We start from the raw sequence: 25,337 nt of genomic DNA on the forward strand, positions 1-25,337 counted from the left end.
TTGCATTCTCTTACAAAAGTACTGCATTCCCCAATGATATTTTGTTCACTTGCAAAACTTCTGCATTCTCCCAAGAAATTCTGAATTTGCTCACAAAACTTTTGTGTTCCCTTGCAAAAATGTTATGCTCAATCGCAAAATATTTGCGTTAACTTGAAAGCAAACTTAAAAAGTTAAAAGTACTGCGTTCCCCCAAAACTCTTTGCGCTCACTTGCAAATGTTTTGCATTCCCTTTCAAAAGTATTGCGTTCCCCAGAGAAACTTTGTGTTTGCTTGAAAAACGTCTGCGTTCCCTTGCAAAGGTACAGTATTGCACCCCCTGGATAAATTTAGCATTCTCTTGCAAAAGTATCATATTGTTGGTAGTATTGCGTTCACTCGAAAAACATTTGCATTAGCTTGAAAAAAGTATTGCGTTGTCTTACAGAAGTATTCTGTTCCCCTGAGAAATTCTGCGTTCACTTAAACTTTTCCATTCTCTCGCAAAATTTTTGTAAGAGAACACAATGTTTCTCAGGGGAACAAAAATGGTTTCCAAGAGAATGCAAACTTTCTCGGGGGAATGAAAATGTTTTGTGAACAAATGCAAATTTTTTCAGAGGAACAAAAATGTTTTGTCAGTCAATGCAAAAACGCTGAAAATTTTTTTTTCCTCCCATCTCAATCACCACGTCCCTTTATGGGCTCCGTACTTTAGTGACATTATGATGGCTGTTAAACTGTTAAACCACCAAAACTGCTGCCTCAAAACTAGGATACATAAAAAAAAGAAAAAAAAAAAAAGTTGTAAAGACTAGTTCTGACCCACCAGTTGGCAAAAATTATGAATAATGGGCATTTCATGTTAATTTAAGGAACACAAACTAAATGGCAAAATGGGGTCCAGCTGTGGCTAGACGAATGGGGATCTTCGTGGGGTTTGGTGGAATGGGGGGGTCGGGTCACTTACACGGAGATGTGGGTGAGGTGAGTCCGCCATCGGGGGGCGTGCTGCTGGATTTAGAGTCTGGCATTGGGAGGGGCACTGGACGCGCCACAGGGGGTGGAGGCAGCAAGAAGGAGCCCGGCATTTTGCTCTGGCCGCTCCCGTTCGGCTGCAGACGACACAAACAGGGTGAGGAGTATGGACACGCCCGACACCCCGCAAATGGAAAAAACAACGCAGGCTAGCTCCGAAAAAAAAGGAATGGGGGGTGGCTGGTAGTGGAGAGTGTTGAGAGGGAAACAACCAAAAGGATGAATGTCTGTTTGCTTTTGTTTATGAAGGGGGGTGTTCGTGTTTGTTTGTGTGCATGTTTGTGTGTTGACTTCACCACAGGCACAGACAGGAGCAGTGGAGGAGCTGGAAAAATAAAATGAAGGACTTTAGGCAGAAGGTGAAGAAGAAGAAATGGACGCACGAATGTGAGGTGAGTTTTGGTCCATGGAATGATGTCAAATCAAAACCAAGGCGCAAAAAAATAAGCCACGTTCACGACGCTAAAAAATGGCACAAGCAGAACTGAGGAGGGGATGCGCGCTACGCCGAAATGCGCTGAGGTCGTCAGCTGTTGCGCAGATGGGTTTTATCGTGGAAGTGGACAGAGAAGGAGAGATTAACTCAAGATCGGCTAGACAAGCACAAGATACATAACAGTGACCGATCAGTCGGCCTCAAAGACAAGGAACGCACACATTTGTTTGCATCGGAAAAGACAGGAGGAGCTTGTTTCGTGTTTTAAGAAATGCAAACAAAAGTAATGTTAGTTGCACATTGAACAAAAAAAAAAAAAAAGGTTTTTTTAGGAATCATTAAATAATCTAATTTTAAAATCCAAAAAAATGCAGATTTTTTTTTTCTTCCAGTGGTTAGGATTTGGGTACAGGTCTGTAGTAATTATAGATCAATAATATAAAAACAATAAAAGTAAACTGAATGTTAGTACTGTAAATGTGTGCTAAATATGACACGACCTCACTTATATATATATATATATATATATATATATATATATAAAGTTAATTTCAATGACCACAGAGTAACCCAAGCCCTAAAAGAAAACATTTGTGCATTATTTAACACGTTTTTGGATGCTTTCATTTCCCACTTCAATCTTGGCTTTTTGGTTAAATGCGACAGTTGTCTTCACAACGGTAAGCTCAATTCAACTTCTCTATAAATGCTTGATAACATTAGTTTCACAAATATAAATTAATTTCGTACTTGAGGCAAGAGTTTTTGCTTGACTGAGGCAAATATGATGGCTAAATTTGACTGCTAAGTTCTGTTTCATCAACATGAATCATTTTTTAAATTAAAATTTATTTTCTTTCTTTTTTAACTTCATAATCTCTAAACAGTTGTATACTGCAAAGTATATACTCTGTATTTCCAAATTAGTAAAACTATGCAGTAAGCAATGATAATGTTTAATACAGTAGAATGTGACAATGTCTACATTCTAAATGGAATACTAGTGTAAAGCTTCCGAAAGGACTGCATTGTGGGATACAGTACTCCATGTAGTGTTCTCTGTTGCATACTGCATTATTCTATGCATACAGAAAATATGCATACATTTCAAAGTATACATACTACAAAACTAGTATGAGTAGTATGATAGGACGCCGTTCCCAGTATTCACTATAAATCAGTCTGAGAATATCTGCATAAAACATCAAGCATTTTTGCAATACAAACAGCAGATCAAATTACACGTACTGCTGCAATCAACTGACCCCGGTGTCAGATAATCACTTCCAGTATGAGGTCACTTCCTCTTACCTGACCACTAGCCTGTCCCGATCCATCGGCACACACAAACTGCACAAACTCCTTGAGCGGGTCCTGTCCCGGGTGGTGGTGGTATCGGATGGTGGGATGGGTGAAGTACGGGCTGGACTGCTGGATGATGGAGGGTGAGGGGAAGTGCAGGGAGGAAGCTGAGGCACGGGGACTTCCTGCTGACAGACAGACACACACAGAGAGAGAGGTCAGTAACACATTTTGTGTCGGTACAAGTGCTAATAGTATATCAGTAATGAGCGAGACTGACACAAGGATACAATGGATGACATGAGATGGAAGTGATGGAAATCAATTCAAGAAAACTGTGTGTGTGTGTGTGTGTTTACAAAGATTAGAGACAAAGCAGTTCCAAGAACAGAGTTAAATCAAAATGGCAGATCCTACAGGACGTCCTCATAGGTAAAAATTATTCAGAAATATATGAATCATTATATAATCACATTTTTAAAATCCAAAAATGCTGAACTTTTATTGGTTAGGGTTTCAGTTAAGCTTTTACTAATTATAGTTAGTTTTATATTAAATATGTATAAATAAATGTGTGACTCAATTTATAAAGTATTAAAAACCCAACATCTCACAAATTAAAAATTGTCCAGACAGACACCAACATGCTCTCAGAGTGAAAAAGCCTCTTAATTCCCATTTTGTTATCATATTATTTCATCATAGATAATGTAATCATTTTTACTACAAATTGCCAACAGAGCCCCCAAATTCTAACATGGACGACTATGCCAATCGATCATAAATGTGCAAGACATGTGCAACCCTAAGTTGCTTCAACTTGAACATGAGTTCCAGATTTTGTACTTTAGGCAACCTGCTTTTTTGTGAATTAAACTGTAGAAAACTGTATGAAAGCACAGATAAACTAATAAAACATTGATACGAGAATTTAAAGTATGTGCAATGAGGAATAAAAATGCAATTGTCGATACATTTTTGTATCAGCACAACCCTAACGTGAATGAACTGCAGTAGTTCTTGATAAGTCATGATGTGCTCTCATTTGCATGAAGAATAACATTACGCTCATCTCCCGACCAGCGAGTGGAGGGGTGAGGGGTCTTGTCTCCTCCAGCCAAGCAGGGCCCCCAGCTGCCCGGGACAGTCTGCCAACTTCCAGAGCCTCCCTGTAACCCAGACGCAGGCGCTGCGCTCCCAGCCAAAGCCCTGCTTTTCACCCTCTCTGCCACGCAGACTGCTATTCCCTCCTCTTCCTCCGTTGCTTTCGCGCTTTCATCATCCACCCTTTAATCCCATTAGGGAATGGGATGGAGCCAAGGCTTCAAGGAGGAGGCAAATGGCACCGCAAACTACCGCCACCAAAGACCCCCTCCCACCAGGAGTGACTCCACAACAACAGCTTTAAACACAACCGCTACACACAACACACGACCACACAAGAGTCATCGCATAACATGTTCATCTATCTGAACATACAACGCAAAAACACAGCTGAACCTGTCTATCCATCCGTCTGTCTATCTATCTGTATGTCTGTCTGTCTATCTATCCATCCGTCTATCTATCTATCTATCTATCTATCTATCTATCTATCTATCTATCTATCTATCTATCTATCTATCCGTCTGTCCATCCATCCATCCATCCATCCATCTGTATGTCTATCCATCTATCCCTCTGTCCATCCATACACCCATCCGTCTATCTATCTATCTATCTATCTATCTATCTATCTATCTATCTATCTATCTATCTATCTATCTATCTATCTATCTATCTATCTATCTGTCCGTCCGTCCGTCCGTCCGTCCGTCCGTCCGTCCATTCATCCGTCCATTCATCCATCCATCCATCCATCTATCAGTCCGTCTGTCTGTCCATCCATCCATCTATCTATCTGTTTGTCTGTCAGTGGAGCTGGTTATCATAATTTTGTAAGTTTTAAATATCTCTTTGAAATGAAAAGAATTAATAATAGGTAAATTAGTGTGTATTCATCTACAAAACCATCTATAAAAAAGTCCATCTACAAAAAAAGTACATCTACAAATGCCAATGATTTGATGACAAGATTTGTGATGTCTAATTTTGGCACTTTTAAAATTTTTCCTTCTCTTCCATCTTAATTGATAATAGATGATAAAAATACTTCAGAACATCTTTGAAAATGCAGTTTTCTAATCCTTTGAGTCTTGCATTAAAGGAGAGTGGATATGTACTTTGATCACAGTTGCACAGCATTTAAAACAACATCTTACAAGCTCACGTGCATCTGGCCAGTGAAACAACGCCTCTAGCGGAGGGAGAATGAAGTCGGGAAATGGAGAGACCAATCACCAACCAATCACATTGACAGACAGACAGACAAAAAAGACAAATCAGCCTCAGTACAGAGGAGAAAGAGGGTGAGGGGTGGGGGGGGTCGAATGGCGAACGCCTTCACCCGACCCGACCGTGGCATAAACACGACCTCGCCTCTCCCCGAACGTCACCACATCCGACCCCACCAGGGGGCGTGAGGGAGCAGGACAGGAAGGGGAAGGATGTGGGAGGTGGGGTGGGGGGGCTCTGAACTCTCACCTGGTCTTACACCTGCCAGCATGGGCAGCGGGTGATGGGTGAACGGCATGCGTGCAGACCTCGTATGGCCGGACAGAGCGCTGAAATCGAATTTCCCCGACTTCTTAAGAGAACCAGGCGACGAGAGTCCTGGTAAAAATGGGATCAACAAAATGGCAGAACAGAGATGTGGATTTAATCAAACAGGGTTTTTGCTTCTTGATCTTCATCTAAAAAAAATGATCTTATCCATCTCAGCTTCTAAAATACGACAAATTTGCTGATAATAATACTAAAAATGATCTTTTAATTAGTGCTGTCAAACAATTAATCGCGATTAATCGCATTCAAAATAAAAGTTTTTATTTTCACAGTGTGCTGTGTATATTTATTATGTATATATAAATACAAACACACGCATGTATATATTTCAGAAAAATATGTTGTGTTTATATATTAAATATATTTATATATATAATATAAAATATAATAATATAAATATAGAAATGTATATGCATGTAAATATTTCTACAATATATGCTGTATGTGAGTGTATGTTTATATACATAATAAATATACACAGTACACACAAATATATTACGTAAACAAAAACTTTTATTTTGGATGCGATTAATCGTTTGACAGCACTACTTTTAATCTAAAGATAAGACTTTTTGTTTGCTGTGAAGTATAGAGAAGCCAATCGCACTGCAAAAAATAATTATTAATCAGTATTTTTGTCCCATTTTCCAGTAAAAACATCCTTAACAAAAATTTACATCCTTACATCCTTAATTAACAATTTGCCAATGAGGTAGAAAAATAAATGTATTTGAATGTATTTTGAATGTATTTTTCTTACCCCACTGTCAAATTGCTTTATCTTAAGAATGTTAAAAATATATATTAAGCATAAACTTCACTAAATGTAAATAAGATTTTGACTCAAGTAAATGCATCTTGTTTTAAGGATGTTAATATAATTATACTGGAAAACAAGGTGAAACACTGCTTAAGAACGGTGTTTTTGCAGTGCTGACAGTTCCAGGGTGCGAGCTTTGCTTTGAAGCAGTGGAGTGCAGGAAAGAGTGGGATAGGGGTCGGGACAGGGCCGGGAAGGGTCTCTATGCAGCTGTAAGTGGGGAAAAAAAGATGCCACGACAGCAGATCCCATAATACCTCATGTCAGTCTGTCTGTCTGTCTCTTTCAATTCACCAAATCTCAAAGGAAAGAGTACAGTGTCAAAGCATAAATGTCAGGATTTTGCCACTATTTCTCTCAGTTTTTACAGTGACGTTTCCAAGGACACTAAAAAACAGAACAAAACAAAACTACTAGTGATATATCAATACATACACTACCACCAAAACGTTTGGGGTCAGTACACTTTTCAATGTTCATAATGTCTCTTATGCTCACCAAGGCTGCATTTATTTGATACAGTAAATCAGTAATATTGTTAAATATTATTATAATCTAAAATAACTGTTTTCTATTTTAATAGGCTATATTTTAAGATGCAATTTTCGAGGGGTGAGAACCAGAAGGGCGTAAGTGACATTTTTGGTGAAATGGAGATGTATCAAATGAAAGCTCTTAATGAGCTCTTTCTACTGGCAAAAGTACTGTCAGTGTACAAATTTTTATTATAAACAATTGAAATCAGTACACAAAGTCAGATCAAACTATGGTAAATTTTTGTTTTGGCCCTCCTGCAAAGTTGGTGAAATGTCACTTACGCCTTTCTGGTTCTCACCCCTCGTTATTCCTGTGATGCAAAGCTGAATTTTCAGCATCATTACTCCAGTCTTCAGTGTCACATGATCCTTCAGAAATCATTCTAATAATGCTGATTTGATGCTCAAGAAACATTTCTGATTATTATCAATGCTGAAAACAGATTTGCTGCTTAATATTTTTGTGGAAACAAAATAGAAAATATATATTAAAAAAACTGCATTTGGAATAGTTTTTTTTATTTTTTTTTATTAATAACATTATACATGCATTTACTGTCACTTTTGATCAATTTAATTGAATCTTGCTGTTTAAAAGTATTAAGTATTTAAAAAAAGTTTTTAAAGTATACAAAAATCTTACTGACCACAAACCTTTGAATGGTAGTGTATAAATTTGAATAGTGTGTCTTATTTTAATGCTAAATTCCCTGGTTTCTCTTCCAAAATCTCAATATTTATTCAGTCGTGGCCAAAAATATCGGCACCCTTGGAATTCTGTCAGAAAATGCAACCCTTCTCTCAGAAAATTGTTGTAGTTGCAAATGTTTTGGTACTCACATTTATTTTTTTTGTTTGCATCAGAACACAAAAAAACAGAAGAAAAGTCAAATCTGATACAATTCCACACAGAACCCAAAAAATGCACAGGACAAAATTATTGGCACCCTTAACTTAATATTTGGTAGCACCCCCTTTAGAAAAAATAACTGAAATCAGTTGCTTCCTGTAACCATGAATGAGTTTCTTACACCTCTCTACTGGAATCTTGGACCACTCTTCTTTTGCAAACTGCTCCGGGTCTTTCAGATTTGAAGGATGCCTTCTCCCAACTGCTGTTTTGAGATCTCTCCACAGGTGTTCTGTGGGATTCAGATCTGGACTCATTGCTGGCCATTTCAGATCTCTCCAGCGCTTTGTTTGTAACCATTTCTGAGTGCTTTTTGAAGTGTGTTTCGGGTCATTGTCCTGCTGGAAGACCCATGAGACACAGTTTTCTGACTCTGGCCACTACGTTGTGCCCCAAAATTCTTTGGTAATCATCAGATTTCATGATACCGTTCACACAGTTCAGACATCCAGTGCCAGAAGCAGCAAAGCAACCCCAAAACATCTTTGAACCTCCACCATGTTTGACTGCAGGGACTGTGTTCTTTCCTTTGAAGGCCTCATTTCTTTTTCTGTAAACAGTGCCATGATGTCCTTTACCAAAAAGCTCTACTTTTGTCTCATCTGTCCACAGTACGCTCTCCCAGAAGGATTGTGGTTTTGTCACATAAGTTTTGGCAAACTCCAGTCTTGCTTTTTTATGCCTTTGTGTCAGCAGTGGTGTCCTCCTGGGTCTCCTACCATAGCGTCCCTTTTCATTCGGTGAAACGGATAGTGTGAGCTGACACTGTTGTACCCTGTGTCTGCAGATCAGCTTGAATTTGTTTGGAAGTTAATCGGGGTTCTTTATCCACCATTCGAACAATCCTTCGTTGTAATTTTTCATTAATTTTGCTCTTCCGTCCACGTCCAGGGAGGTTAGCTACAGTGCTGTGGGCTGTAAACCTCTTGATGATATTGCACACAGTGGACACAGGAACATTAAGATCTCTGGAGATGGACTTGTAGCCTTGAGATCGTCCATGTTTTTCCACAATTTTTTCTCTCAAATCCACAGACAACTCTTTAAACTTCTTTCTTTTCTCCATGCTCAGTGTGACACAACACAAAGGTTGAGTCAACTTTACTCCATTTTAACTGGTTGCAAGTGTGATTACTATATTGCCCACACCTGTTACTTGCCACATGTGTGTCTAAATACAAATTACAGGAGCATCACATGCTTGAAAAGCTATTATTTCTGCCAATAATTTTGTCCAGTCCATTTTTGAGTTCTGTGTGAAATTTTATCAAGTTTGACTTTTCTTCTCTGCAAACAAAAACAATAAGCACCCACCCCACCCCTGGTGAGTAATTGGAACAAGTGTTGCATTTTCTGACAGAATTGCAAGGGTGCTGATATTTTTGGCCATGACTGTATAAAGTAGTATAAAATGTTTTCTAAGTTTAAATGTTAACATTTTATGTGTATCCCACTTACTTTAACAACAACAACAACAACAACAAAAACAACTTATACAAATACAAGTATTATTTCAACCATGGGTCACCCTGCTTAATAGATATCAGCATTGGCTATATATATATATATATATATATATATATATAAACACTACTGATCTTCCACTACCCATTTAAAAAAAAAAAAAAAAAAAGTCCAAAAGCATTTTAAAAAGTATGAAATGTTTTCAAATCCACAACAAAATACTTGAGGTGTAAAGGTGTAATCACAATCTGCAATTTAAACATCAGTGAGAAAAATGTTTAGCCATATAAAAGCAAGAATAAACAAAAACAAAGATTTTGCTTACATTTGTTTGAAACAATGGGTTTATCGGCACTACGCCTCTTTAACAAGTTTCTACTAGTCAGCAAAGTTGATCAGTTTACAGATGACAAGCCAATAAAAACCCCCCCAAAAACATACTATACAAACACTTGAGCAAAACAAACTAAATAAAGTCTGCTAAAACCGAACATCTTAGAGTAAACACATTTAGTTTAATAACTTGTCTGGTTTATGTGAATGTGTGTTCAGACTGACTCCAAATTTCAATATACTCGAGCAACCGCATTACTAATGCCAACCGAACAGGACGACACGTCTTCACAAACCAAATGCAAATGAGTAAATAAACGTAAATGCTAGCTGTGTACAGACTCTGACATACAAACACTCTTAAACTTCACCTGCGGAACCAAATCAGAGGCTTTCACTTGACTTTTCAGAGCAGAGGGAAAAAGTCAAACACAAGCGCTTCTGTTCCAGTGGCAGGTCCGAACGCTCAAGCCAAAAACAGGAGGACAGGCGGGAAGCGTGATGTGAGAATGATGAGGGAAATGAAAGCAGAAAGTATGCGATGGTTTGGTCTTCTCGTATATAACATCACATTAATGTGTCGTCCTGATCCTATAAATGTCAAACTGAGGCTGTGGGGCTGCTAGCTTCATCTGTCCTGAGTTTGGCAGAAACGTGAGGACTGAATATACGCCGGGCTCACCCAGTGACCCAGAAACACAGCCAAACATGTCAGAACTCGGGAAGGAAAGGAAAGGAAAAGGAGTTTACCATCAAATCCTGTGGCTGGTTTTGGGGGAAACTATTATCCTAAGTGGTGATTTAAAAACACAATTTAAGATGTTAAAGAGCCGTGCGAGGAAGCCACAAATCTGCTAATTATGCTAATGTCACGTTTGAACAAATATCTGCCTCCCTGAAACAGTTAAATGTGGTTCAAAACTTCTTAGTGTACTTCAAAGTGCAAGGATTGGCAAATTTAAAAGCAACACTGTCTGCTGAAAAAAAAGAGGGTTGTGCAATCCAACAAAGTGTGATATTTACATAAGATCACTGAGAATTAATTTTGTTTTAAACAAACAAACCGCATGATAAATCATTATTATGGTATCTACGTGGAGTTACTGTGGGAGAGCTAAGCACGTTATTTCCTGTAAAGAAGACAATATGATTGTGTACAGCAACAAACAAAAAGGTTTCAAGGTTTTAATATTAATTTTTTATATTTTACATATATCCACTAAACACACACACCTCCAGAGTTGCAGCTGACAGTTTCCATGATCTTACGTGCACATTAGCCTGTGTATTTGTGTGTGTGTGGTAAAATCATGGGTTATGTGTTATTTCTCTGTCTCTTGTGCCAGCCCCGACACTCAGGCAGACTGGCAGCCAATCAAACGCTCCCATGACCTTCCAGTCTCGCCACGCTAACAAGCTGGCCGCCAAACAAACCTTGACCTGTCAAAAAACGCCATATATAATGCCTCCTCACACGACACACACACTCTCAAACAGACACACATATTTACCATGCAACCATCAGAAAGTCCCTCTACAGACAAATGCAGAAAGTCGCAAATCCAAGTACAAATCACTTCTGCCATGAACTTACAGTATTAATATACATGGGTTCCCAAGCCCTTTGCCTAATAAATTTTTTCAGTTGATTGATGCCAATTAAATAGTTTAAAGCATTTAAAAAAGAATTGTAGATTCACTATGGAAATTGTGGCTTTTTCAGTTAATTGATTTTTAAAAATAGTTTTTCATTTATTTCATACTAAAAAGACCAATTACTTGCCTATTAAATATTTTCACTTAATTTCTAGCGATTATCGCCGATTTGATTGCACAGATACTATTTAAACTAAACTGAGCTAGACAATGACATCTCTGAATTCAATAATGAAATGCCTTTAACTGAAAATTGAGTGTTTAATCTTATCATTATACATTACTGACACTCTATCCTCCAATTTGATACTGTTAAGTGCTTTGACACAATCTGTATTGTAAAAGCGCTATATAAATAAAGGTGACTTGACTTGACTTCAAGAAAAAAAAAAAGCTATATTTAAAAACAGAAATTTGTATGATTACTTTGGTCAACAATTTTTCTCACTTTCTCAATTTCAGTCACTTTACACTCAAAAAGAACATTTAATATTTTGAAAAAGTATTTAAGATGGAAGCTTTCATTACTCTCTTAATCGATCGGTTTTTAAAAATAATTTGTTATTTTACACTCAAAAAGACCAGTTGCTTGCTAAATGGATGAGAGCAGGGAGAGCAGCGATAACCCTCTTGGGGTAAACAGAACAGAACCAACATAAATGTATTGCGGATATCATTTATGTTCAATAATTTAATGTAAAAATTTTAGAAATGAGTCTGATTCAAAGAGGAATCAGAAGGCCGAATCCTGACTGACGAGAGGAGGAGTTGGGGATGGAGAAGGGTAATTAGCTATTGAGCAATGTGAAAGCTGCTGAGAATATTGAAGGGTGCTGTGATAGATCCCTAGATGTGGATCAGCTGAGAGTCATCTGACACAAGCTTGGCTAACATGACCTGCCAGAACTAATCAATCATTTAAAAAAAAAGGAATTTCAGTCATTTTACACTCAAAAAGACAAATTTCTTGCCAAATGAATATCTATTTTAAAAAGTTATAATAATGGAAATCTTTTTTAATTAATTTCAGTCATTTTACAATCAAAAAGACCAATTAGTTGCCAATTAAATATTTCTAAAAAGTCATATTCACAATGTAAACATTTATTCATTTTTTTAAATCAACAAATTTGTTGAAATAATTTTAGTCATTTTACACTCAGAAAGACAAATTACTTGCCAATAAATATTTTAAACCATTCAAAAAAAGTATTAAACTAATTCAAAGTCTCTGCCTAACTCTTCTAAACCTCACATTTTTCATAAATTTCATGGTTTCCCATGCCTGTGGGAACCCCTTTCACTGTCTGACCCTCCCAACATCAACAAAACCGTCACAAACAGATGTTTACAGACAAAGTGGCACAGTCTAACAAGGTGAAACAGAGTGCAGGAGAATGAAAAATAGGTGGGATGATATCCGTGTCGGCCCAGGGCGAGAGAAAGCGATGGGGGCGTATGAATGAACGGCTGCCGGTGTACGCCGGGCGACACCAGATTTAATGATAAATGACACCGTCACCTTGCAGCATTGCCAGAGCCTCATTCAGGTAGTGAATCACCTTTGGAGCGTAGCGCAGTTCACACTCTCACACACACACACACACACACACACACTCACAAGCGCTCGGAGCGCCACCACCGCCTTCATCGGCGTAACAGATGTCTTCTGTAACCCAGTAGCTCCCAACGCTGTCGACACATGGAGGAGCCATCTGGACCAGAGCTCTGGTGCTCCACAGACTGTGTGTGTGTGTTTCAAGTGTTCAGGGGTGGGGTGGGTGTAAATATGTGTGTGTGTTGTGTATTCCCATGACATCAGGAGCACCTGAGCATGCTGGCATTTTTTTGGTGGGATTTACCCATGTTTCCCTAGATTAAGATCTGTGTGACTGTGTGTTGATCATGATGTGGGCGGCAGTGAACGTGATTAGATGTAGGTGGACCCTCGGGCCAGAAACGTACCCTGTGCAAGTACACAAGTTGCCATTGTACATACACAGCATGGATTCTTACATTACTGTCACTATTCTTGCGTAATCTATTTTGGCGTACTCGAGGGCCTGATAGAGTTACCTTCAAATGTCTGTGCAATTACAGTCAATGTGAAACGCCCGGTCTGATGGATTTCAGAGCGAAACAGGATATTCAGCAAGAAAACAAATGCAAGCGGGTCCTTTTTTTATCCAGTGGTAATTGATTGGACAGTGAAATATTGGCTTGTCTCTGTATGACAAAATAATAATAATCACCATTATTATTATTTTAAAATAAATATATAAATTTAATCAAATATAAATGGTATAGTAATAGTAATAACATATAGTAATAATAAAAGTAATTGTAAAATAAAATTATAAAATTAATGCATACAATATATACAGTACATATTATATTCAAATTATTGCTGTCAAATTATTCATCTTGATTAATCACATCCAAAATAAAAGTTTTTGTTTACATAATATAAGTGTGTGTGTGTGTGTAATGTGTATATTTATTATATATATATATAAATACAAACACATACAGTATATCTTTTGAAAATATTTACATGTACAGTATATATTTATATTATATATAAATATATTTAATATATAAACATAACATTTTTCTTAAGTATATATATATATATGCCTGTGTTTATTTATATATACATAATAAATATACACATTACACACACATATATTATGTAAACAAACACTTTTATTTTGGATGTGATTAATCACGATTAATCGTTTGACAGCACTAATTCAAATATATATATATATGTGTGTGTTTAATACTTTATTTTATTACTCCTTTATTTCTTAGGAATATTTTACACTGACAAATTTTGTACAAAAAGTCTAGGAAAGTAAATTGGGAAAGTAAATAAAAGTGATCATGTCAACAGTTAAACTAACTTTAACTTAGATTCTCTTAAACTATTGCTGTGGTGTGACAACAGTTGAGCTAAAAGAGAAAACTGACCATAAGAGACGTATTTGTGGTGTCATGTTATGAATTGCATTCAAACAATTTGTGGATCGCAATGAGGCATGAAACCGAGTTTGTGTTTGCATTCGCATACTTGTGTAGAGTACATTTCAGACGTTACAGCGTATACAGGCTTGAGATCTCATAGGCGTGCTGAATAAACAGCTGAGATATTGCTTATAGTATGTAAACCCCTTTATGGGCACACACACTAATTACAATAAATCCTGCATGGAGAAGAAACAAACAAAAACGCTAAGTAAATATCTGGAAAGGCCTGCTGCTGTACGCAACACAATAGCCACGTTTGTAAGTGTTCATGTTTGGGAATGCTGTGGAAATCAGGATTTGGACTTCTGCTTAGGTCCACAGGGATCCTATATCACAATCTAACACAAACAATGGATGTACGGAGAGACTTCTGAGGCACAAAACAAAATGAAAGCACATTCACAGGCCACAAAACACCTCCGAGCACCGGGAAAAAACAGCAAATCAGAGAAAAGAGCTGAGGTGTGTGATGCAGCAAAGAGGTTGAAAGACAGACAGAGATAAGAGACACATTTCAGTACACTTGTGTGCATTATAATATGAGGGTAATGTGTCTAACCATGGTAAGGAAACTGCACGCCATCGCTTTCGTGTTTTATCTTCCTCTCCTGCATACTGGCCAAATGGTGTTGCACTGAAAAACCCAAACAGGGGAAAAGAATAGAGTTAACAATGACAGAGAGAGGGAGAGATCGAGATAAATTGGAGAGATGGGGAAATTTGGGACTACTGTTGAATCATTATCAATACATCATCACTATATACACACTTACATACACAACATCATATGCAGGAGGTCAAAGACAGTATTGCTCACTATCTCCCAGAATCAACCCATTCTAAGTGCACCAAAACTGTAGAGGTGTAAGACACACACATCCCACAAACCCTCTAATCAGAAAGCTAAACTATGAGGGGTGGGGCAGAATAGCAAATGAGCATTGGCTGCGTCACAATTCACATAGTATACATACTAAGTACTATGCAATATAAAAATGAGTGTGTCACAACTGGCATACCATCCATGTTAAGCAGTATGCAAGTGAAAAATTTGTGTTAATTCAATACTATCCATACTAAGTACTATGCAAGCTAAAAACGAGTGTTAAAATTCATATTCTATGCATAAGTAGTATACAAACAAAAAATGATTGTCAATTCACATACTATCTATGCTAAGTAGTATGCAAGATAAAATGAGTGTCATTCGCATACTATCTATATTAAGTGGTTCGCAAGATAAGTGTCACAATTCAGACTATCCATACAAAGTAGTATGCAAGCTAACAAGTGCCGCAAATTGCATACTATCTATATTAAGTAGTATGCAAGCTAAAAGTGAGTGTCAATTTGTATACTATCCAACTTTAGTAAATATGCAAGCTGAAAAAAAAGCCAGTTTGCATACTATAAATAAGTATGCAAGCTAAAAATGAGCGTTACAATTCGCATACTACAAATATTACTGTAAGTAGTATGCAATATAAAAATGAGAGTCGAAATTACTATCCATATATAGTATGTAGAACAAAAAGAGTATCTATTTGCATACTATCCATACAAAGAAAAAATGCATTTCAAATACAAGTACAGTGAAAATAATTTATCATAGGTGTCTAAATTGTATATGTCAGGTTAATTTTTGAAGTATGGGTTTCAGAAAGCTTTCTCAGATCTTTTGTAAACAGGTATGCAAAATGGGGTGCAGCCAATGTATTTTGGGCGTCAAATCCAACATGGTAGAGTTTTGAATTTGTGGTGTGAGCACAGGATAATTTTTAACTATTGATTGCTATGATTCATTGAGGGAATGGTGCGTGCTAAAGGGTCTGGTGTGAGGATACAAGTCATGTGACAGCAGCACTGCTCAAATTAAAATGGATTTCATCATCACATTCTGCCCATGCAACACAACAACAAAGCTGCCTTTTCACACTTACAAAAAAAGGATACCATGGTAACCATAGTTTCCACAAAACAATTACTCCTGTTATGTGGTAATTTTGGATTTTCTATCACCGTCATCAAAAAAAGCTTCTTGCACCGCTTGAAATTAAGTCCAATCCCATTTGCTTTTAGCAGACAATATGGTTACCATAGTAAATATTTCTAATGGACAGTCAAAATATAAAAAAAGAAAAGAAACTGATAATTAATCTTTAATTCTTAATTAATAAAAAGCAGCACTATAAAGAGGAAGATTTAAAGTAAAACTCCTCAAAAAGTTATGTTGATATTGTAAAACTGTCTGATTTATATTGTAAAATGCAATAAAAAAAACTAAACCTGTGAAAATATTACAAAGAATATCATTTTATTTTCTTCTCTTTCATATCTATGTTGAGTTGATAAACTGTTCGACTGCTATTCATATCAGTACAAACTTGTATTCTTTAGGGCTTACGGCCTTTTATAAATAACATTTCAATGTAAACTATAAAATATTACATATAAAATGTTTCTTTAACCCTAATTCTGTGAAGCTCATCACATGCACACATGAATTAAGAATGATTTTAAGTGCTTCTAAGATTTTAATTTAGCTGAGCCAACTAACAGATCAATTAACATGCACATGATTCTTGCTATCCAATCACAAGACTATCCAATGTTTGTCCCCGTCTTATTTATTCTCACAGTCTACTGAGGTATGAGAAGATGGTGGGCAAGCACAGAGGAGAAGAAAGAGAGGGAGATTAATGGGTTGATGGATAAAAGGAAGGAAAAGTCTGGCCCTTCACACAGCCCTTGTGTCCACTTATTCAGTGCATAAATGCCTCAGACATGAGTCCCAATTGGATCGTATTATAAATTCAGAGGTTAGTCAGAGTAGAAGACATATTTCGAGGCTTCGAGGGAAGGTCTATCCTTCAAAATCTCTTTGTCACCACAAGTATGGCGTCTATTCCGACTACTCGATGTAAACTTTGATTGGTGCAGCTCAATATAAATTTCTTTTTTTTTTTTTTTTTTTTTGACAGATGAGTGGAGGTCAAGCAGAGCATGTGAAGAGCCAGAGGGCTGCTGGGTACCTGCATCAACATCATTGGGCCAGCCGCTGGGCTGGGACACTCCCGGGGCAGGAGAACGGCCCGAATAGAAGACTTCGTCCACCGGGCTCTCCATCTCACTGTCATCAATGGATTTACGCTTGTTGGAGCTGAAAGAGAAAAGAAAGAGAGCAGATGAGGGGGGATGTTTTGAGAGGTTTGGACATCTGGAAGGTTTGCATGTTGTTGTATTGTGAAACCTCTGAAAATTCCTGAATAGTAATGAAGCAACATCATTTAGATTAACATTATTTACATCTAAAGATTTTTTAATTTGCATTTAAAGGTTTTTAACTCTTCTTGACCTCAAAAATGGGAATGTTTCAAAGGAATAGTTCACCCAAAAAATGAACATTTGCTGAATATTTACTCACTCCCAAGCCAAGATGTAGATGAGTTTGTTTCTTCATCAGAACAGATTTGGAGAAATTTAGCATTTCATCACTTGCTCAGCAATGGATCTTCTGCAGTGAATGGGTGCCGTCAGAACGAGAGTCCAAACAGCTGATAAAAACATCACAATAATCTACAAGAAATCCACACCACTCCAAACCATCAATTAATGTCTTGTGAAGTGAAAAGCTGCATTTTTGTAAGAAACAAATTCATCATTGGCTTCAAGGTGGTTTAACTTTAAACCGTCACTTCTGACCAAAATACCAGTCCATAATCAATAATATCAAAATTCATTGATATTGGTTTAGATCCGTTTTAGACTGCTTTATTTCTCTCCTGATTCTGGACTCTTTTCTTAGAGAAAGCAATAATATGAATTTTTGTCTCATATTTAAACTGGAAGCAACAGTTTGATCTTAAACATGTCTTAATGATGGATTTGTTTCTTAGGAACATGCAGCTTTTCACTTCACAAGACGTTGATTGATGAACTGCAGTGGTGCGGATTACTTGTGGATTATTGTGATGTTTTTATCAGCTGTTTGGATTCTCATTCTGACGGCACCCATCCACTGCTGAGCATCCATTGGTCAGCAAGTGTTGTAATGCTACATTTCTCCAAATCTGTTCTGATAAAGAAACAAACTCATCTACATCTGGGATGTTCTGAGGGTGAGTAGATTTTCAGTCAATTTTCATTTTTGGGTCAAGTATTGCTTTAAATACAAATAATTACACTATAAAAACATTACAACAGAAATTTGTAAGCTTAAAAACAGTCCACTCAAAATCATCACTGTTTAAAGAGCACAGGTTATCTTAGCAGAATGAGACATTAGATGAGCGAAGACAGCAGAGCAAGACAGCAGAGCTTGAAGTGAATCAGATGACAGGAAGTGTGGAGTACCTCCGAGGGAGACTGGCATACAACTCCATCTCAGTCCTGCAGCGTTTGAAACATGACGACAAGGCGAGAGAGAGAAGGGACAGGAGAAGAGAAAGATAAAGAGACAAAAATGACAGCAATCAAACAGACAAAGGTGAAAGGCAGAGAAAATAGTAGGGTAAAAGATAGACAGAAATATATACAGACAAAGAGGAAAGCAAGAACGTGTGAGTGCTACCAACATGCATTAAACTAGAGAGAGATCGATTAGTATATAGTCAGAAATGTAGCAAAGCTTAGGGCCAAAATGTCACAGAAATTCAAATTTTTGCTTTAGTATTTTTTCTTTATTTTACATGCATATCTCATTTAATTCTAAAAATTATATTCTAAGCCTAGTTAATCTAATTATTCATATGCAAATTTATTAAAACTGATTTTAAAAATGTATATTTTTTATTTAGTAATTAAATTAAATACATTTAACAGAAATGTAAGATACACAGAGCAATTTAAATGTTTTGAAAAACAAAAAACATTATCTTCAGGAAGCAAAAAACTATTTTACAACACATGTTGTTAAAAATGTCTTAGAGTAGTTGTTTTCAATCTGGGCTTGCAAAAGAGTGCTAGGGGGTCTGGAGAAAAATTGTGTAAAAAATGTGAAATTAAATATATATATATATATATATATATATATATATTGTTGTTGATTCATTTTGCTTTCTAATGAATAATAATAAATCATGAAATTGATCAGAATGATATATGCCAATATTATTTTATTTTATATTTATATTTTAGAAGGGAGCCCACTCAATATTTGGCATCAATGAAATGGCATATAATGAAAGGAAAGTGAGCTCTGTCTGTGTGTGTGTGTTTGTGTACCTGGTCGATGGCGTGGACGTAATGGAGCGGCGACCCAGGTTGATGTTGTAATATCCTGGACTGTCAAGGTCGGCCAGAGAGAAGTTGGGTCCGGTTGCTGTGGCAACTGGTGCTGAATTAGATACAGACAGAGAAAAGTCTGATTAATCAATGACATCATTCATCTTTGTTCTCATGACAACATAATAAAACTTTTCTTCATGTCAGATTTAAGAATAATAGAAATCACAGAAGGTTACACAAGCTTATAAAAGTCAGAAACAAACTCTATCATGGTTTCCACAACAATATGAAGCAGCAAAACTGTTTTCAACATTGATAATAACAATAAATGTTTCTTGAGCAGCAAATCAGCATATTAGAATGATTTCTGAAGGAATATGTGACACAGAAGACTGAAAAATTCAGCAATATTAATATATTGTTTTATTAGTAGGTTTATTGGACTTTTTATTTGTATGTAACTGTTAGGATGATTTTAAGGACTTATAATAATAAGAAAAGCCTTTTTTGTTTCAATAAAATGTTGATATTTACGGCTGCTGATCAGAAAGATGCTGCTCATGTGACTTACTCTGTGACACGCGGACCAACTCCGCCACGTTCCATACGCCTGACGTCACAAAGCAGTCCTGGAAACTCAAGTGCCCTGGAGAGAAAGAGAGAGAGGCCAGAAATGAAAACACTACACCGACAAATTATACTGAAAAAAAAAAACAAACCATATTTACTCATCTGCACCTGTCAAACACACACGCACACAAAATAAACTGGGCTCAATTGTCATAAAAAGGCCGGGAGCATATAATTACAGTCATCAGTTGGCATATGTTCTCCATCTCTAAGGAATAACAGGCTACCCCGTACTTATGGTTAACTCCAACCCAGCACTCCAATCTCTGCTAAAACTTAACGAGGACACTAAAAATGCTTTATGTCACACTTAAGTATGAGTGTGCGATGCTGCATACAAATATACAAACGTATTTGCTTTCGCTGTGCATATGGGCTTTCAATATGTACTTTTGTGTGTGTGGGCAGAAACGGGTGAATGAGCCATGCTTCCACACCCATCTGTAGTGCTGGCTGAGGTCAGCGTGTGTGTGTGTGTGTGTGCTGGTTAACCGCAGCGAGGCCCGCGCATGAGCTCAGTGTCGCCCGCGCCGCAGCCATGTGGTTCCCATCAGCCAATCACGAAGTGATTTATGAGCGTTCCGCCATTCTCCGTCACAGCCGGCCTAGCAACACTTCACTATAATAAGCTTGGATGGAAATCGCTTTCGCTCACACTCCGTGTTTGTGCGAGAGTCGGGCGTGCATGTGACCTTATTAACGTAAATAAAGCGGCTTACGGTATCAAACGGCCTGTATTTGTGCATATGGAGGTCCAAGGAGAGCGCAGCTCACCCACAGACCCATCTGCTGACTGGCAGGCGGAGTGGATAATGGTGGCTGACACGTTGATTGTGTAGCGTTGGGATTTCATCGCACCGTTTCCACTATTGCTAACCAGAGCTGGCTTGCTCACGGCATTTAATGACAACTTCAGATGTGATTCTATTGAGTTTAAGTGGACTGCTTCTTGAACAATCAAGGCTTCTCAATAGATTTTGCAGAATTTTAAGGCTAAGCAAAAAAAAAAAAAAAACTTGCAGAAGAACCACTTTTGGTGCCAGAAAGTATAAATAATGATTTTGCAGCGCAGAAGAAACATTAATAGTTCTTGTAAGAACCATTCAGAGAACAGTTCTTAAAAGAACCATTTTTTTTGTGTGAAGAACATCAAGAATCTACTATAAAGAATCTTGTGTGCAATGGTTCTTAATGCCAATAAAGAACATTCTTAAAAAATAAAGGTTTTTAGTTCCCCAAAGAAGCTTTCAGTTAAAAGTTCTTAAAAGAACCATTCTTTTCTTAGTGTGAAAAATATTTTAATAATCTGAAGAACCTTTTGTGGAACAAAAAGGTTCCATGGATTTTCAAGGTTCTTCATGGAACCATAGAATCATGTTGTTCCAAACCTGTATGACTGCCTATCTAACCTTCTGCTAAACAAAAGTAGTTTAGCAGAAGGTTAACAATACTTCTTTTAAAGTAAGTGGTGAAAACTTTCTACCGAACATCTCCTTTTGTGTTCCACAGAAGAAAGTCTGGACTTTAGAAAGATTTGAACACTCTTAAAATGAATGTTTCTTCATATCCACTGTGGTTCCATAAAGAACCTTTCCATCTGAGAAAACCTTCTTTGGAGTGGAAAAGATTCTTTAGATGGTTAAAATGTTCTCCACACTATGAAAACAAAAACAAAAACAAACAAACAAAAAAAAAACCCACAGTAAACGGTAAACTCAAAAACTTGAGGACTTTAAGTTGATACAATATTTTTTTTTTCCCATAAAGTTGGACTGTACTTTCAACAAACATAATTTAAAGTTCTACAAACTCAAAACATACAGATACTTCTAAAACAGAGTTTGTCTGACAAAATGGAAGTAGAATTTTTATAGTGTGGTTCTTTTAAGAATCTTTAACCCGAACAGTTCTTTGGGGAACCAAGAACTCCTGTTTGGTTTCTCCAGACACCTTTATATTAAATTCAAATGTATTTGAGTAAATGAAGACTTTAATTTCTGGGTTGAATGGCATTAGGCTGTAAAATCCTTTTGGAACCTTTGAGTGTGTAGTTGTTTGAGAGTGTGTGTGTGTGTGTGTGTGCGATTTTCATTATGCTTGACCCACCATTGGGCGGAGGCTTGATGTCTGCTTCTCCTTGTTGGTTGGAGTTATCCGATTGTCCAGATTCTGTAAAGCCGACAGAAAGAGAGGGAGAAAGAGAGGAGGGGGAAAAAAAGAGAGCAGATTAAACATGGGACAGTTGGGTTCAGTCCAAAGGTGCCTGAATCAATTAGCAGATGTAGAACATTCTATATATTCTCTGCCAGCACATATTCAATGTAGCGCTGAGACGACACAGCTGGAAATGAGACATGCAAAATGTGCTCCGGTTCTGGATCATTTACATGATATTCAGGCAAAATCTGGACCTTTATATGTGAAATCTTATGTTCTGTCTTGTTAGTTGGTATTTTACTTGTTATCCATTATCGTTCAAAAGTCTGGGCTGCATTTATTTATTTAAAAAAACTATTTTAATACATTTTAAAATGTAATTTATTTCTCTTGGGTAAAGCTGAATTTTCAGCGTCATTACTCCAGTCTACAGTGTCAGAAAATCAAGAATAAAAATATATATATATCATTAATGCTGAAAACAGCTGTGATACAGTTTTTCAGGATTCTTTGATATATTGAAAGTTCAAAAGAACAGCATTAATTTGGAACAGAAATCTTTTGTAATATTACAAATGTCTTTGCTGTAACTTGATCAAATTCATGCATCATTGAATTTGAAAGTATTCATTTCTTTAAAAAAAAAAGTGTAGGTTTGATAACACAGATTACCATTACTATTGTTCATACTTTGAGTAGTTGGTTAGTGAACAAATGTGTAGCCTTAAGTATTAAACACCACAGACTTGAGTAACTCCTCAAATTACATGGATTTCGGAATCAAATTCTGCCTAGGTCAAACAAAGACTATATTCTATTATTTTAATATAACAATATCAATATCTAGACATAAAACCACAAAACAGTCTTTCGACCATGAAACAAGATCTTTATTCCGGCAATGTAGACCCCAGGTGTGTTAAAAAACACAACTGGACTTGGTCTGTCGGGTCCAATGAAAAACACAGCCGAAACAAACTACCCACACCGCTGTCCTTTTTAGGCTTGAAGTTGCGCTGCTAATCTAAAATCTATAAATCTGCAAAATATACATCCGAGAGCAGCCTGGTGAAACCCAACTCTGCTGTATAGCTCATAAGATGTAGACAAAGGCTGGTCTGCAGCCATCGAGTTGTTTGGACAATGTCTCTGTAGGCTTTTTATCTTAGAAAGTATAGCGATCTTGGAGCGAGACCAGACCCCTGTGGCTGTTTGAATTGGCCGAGACTCACTACCCGCTTTTTTCTATATGCACTGAGGTTTTGACTAACTATAGACCTTAAGAAGGATGTCACTTGGTTACTTTGGCCTTTCCGTTCAGTCTGCTGTGAGTATTGATGAATGTTTCACCTCTTTAGCCAATCATACTTAGTGTTTTTAGCATGTTTGCTAGTTGCTAGGAGGATTCTGGATAGTCGCTTGCTAGCCCAAGTCAAAAAAGCCTACCCTTCTATGATATTCTGGTCTGTAGATTTGCCTCGAAATTTAGCAGTAGTGGTGTTTGGCCTTAGCATGCACCGCTAATTATGTGCAGCAACAGAATGTGGTTTAAAAAACCAACACTATACGTTTTGAAGGAAAAAATGAACACGACAGCCCCCTCTTTCCTTCTTTTCTCTCTCTCGCACCCCCTCGTTCGCTTGCTGCTGTTGTTGTATGGAATCCTGGCAGCCATCTTAGCGCTTGGCAGCCATCTTAGCATTGGCGGTACCAGAGCATTCCAGCTAGCTTACAAAAGCACCCACACACAGACGCACTCCTCTCAGAGAGAGAAAACGTCTCCACCAACGCGCTATACGCTAAAAGCCTCGCAAATGAAGGTTATTTTCAGCTCCTTGTGCTGAACGCTAATTGAGGGGGGAAAATATCGACTGCCGCCGCGTTTTGTTCGCAGAAGCACACTTACTGATACTGTGAGCTCATGTGTAAGTAAATGTGCTTTAATCGCCTCAACTGGACGTAAAACACTAATTCATTCTAAGTGTTATATATTATATTCCTTACAAAAACTACTATAGTGGTATCATGATGTAGTGATGGTAACGCATTGTTTAACAATTTAAAGGGGCTTCGATCCCGGTCTTTCACCTCAGTCCACCTACAAATCTGTATTATAAATAAATAAATAATAAAAAAAGAATAAAACTGAATAAATAGATAATAATACATAAATAATACAAATAAATAAATTCATTTGACTTGTATTTAAAAAAATAATAAAATAAAACCAACTTTTTTCATTTATTTTAAAATTGTATTTATTTTATTTTTAATTAGTTTTAATTTACTTTTTAAACGTTATTTTTTTCCAATAAATTAATCCATTTTCATTGTTATTTCAGTTGAATTTTTAGTAGTATATATATCATTTATATATATATAAATTACATTTTTTTCATTTAATGTTCATTTTATTTTATTTCAAGTAACTAAATATGATTTTAATTAAAGTTTTTAGTTTTAGTTACCTATGATAACCCTGGCATTACCACGGTACATTTTTTAAGTAACAAATACCTGCAATTCAATTGGATTAAAGGAGAAAAGTTATTCTAAGACGAATTATGCGACAAGTAAACTCTTCAAATTGCAATCTGGCAGCCACATGCAGGCCACTATTGATCAAATTTTATTGCATTCTAGACTGTAAATATAATTCTAATCAGAATCACTATTCCGTTTAGTTCATTTTAATAGCCGGGCTACCGATGGATTCTGTGAATTCAAAATGGCTACAATCCGTATTGATTAGTGCCCTCTGGTGGTGTGGAAGTATGAAGCGCAGCTTAAGGAGATGTCTCGGATGACCTCCAATCCAATTACATGGCACATTAGTGAAGCTCACTATGCAGAACTGGACGCGAGTGAATGAGAAAGGCCGCGCTATTGGGCAAAGACAAAGCGCAGATGAGCAGGGGGCCAGATCATCAAAACTCAAACACACAAAGGAGAGACTGTCCATTATTAGAGCACAGACTCCAGCCTATGGAGTCCAATCAACACTGTTATCAGCATGCAACCACACACACACACACACACAGCTACTGCATCCAACAATGTTCATGCTAATCCTTATCTTCCCAGCACACACAGTCAAAGGACCCCTGAACACACCATGCCAAAGATACTGGGCGACACACACACACACACACACA

The 25,337-nt window shown here is 37.0% G+C and overlaps 1 protein-coding gene across 18 annotated transcripts in view; it reads right to left on the minus strand.

Moving 5' to 3' along the window:
- nfixb (nuclear factor I/Xb) overlaps positions 1–25,337 on the minus strand; it is a 166,129-nt gene that overhangs the window by 12,742 nt on the left and 128,050 nt on the right. For 5 of the 18 annotated variants that reach the window (XM_058770971.1, XM_058770973.1, XM_058770974.1 and 2 more), the window contains 9 exons: positions 22,132–22,194; positions 19,967–20,041; positions 19,393–19,504; positions 18,523–18,558; positions 17,202–17,329; positions 14,729–14,803; positions 5,340–5,468; positions 2,766–2,944; positions 951–1,095 (listed from right to left, as the gene is read on the minus strand). In XM_058770971.1, coding sequence (XP_058626954.1) covers positions 951–1,095; positions 2,766–2,944; positions 5,340–5,468; positions 14,729–14,803; positions 17,202–17,329; positions 18,523–18,558; positions 19,393–19,504; positions 19,967–20,041; positions 22,132–22,194 — 942 coding nt within the window. The remainder of the gene's footprint in view (positions 1–950; positions 1,096–2,765; positions 2,945–5,339; positions 5,469–14,728; positions 14,804–17,201; positions 17,330–18,522; positions 18,559–19,392; positions 19,505–19,966; positions 20,042–22,131; positions 22,195–25,337) is intronic. The other 13 variants (XM_058770982.1, XM_058770981.1, XM_058770970.1 and 10 more) reach the window with 9 other exon arrangements.

The sequence above is a fragment of the Onychostoma macrolepis genome, chromosome 03 (genome assembly GCF_012432095.1).
Source record: "Onychostoma macrolepis isolate SWU-2019 chromosome 03, ASM1243209v1, whole genome shotgun sequence".
NCBI lineage: Eukaryota > Metazoa > Chordata > Actinopteri > Cypriniformes > Cyprinidae > Onychostoma > Onychostoma macrolepis.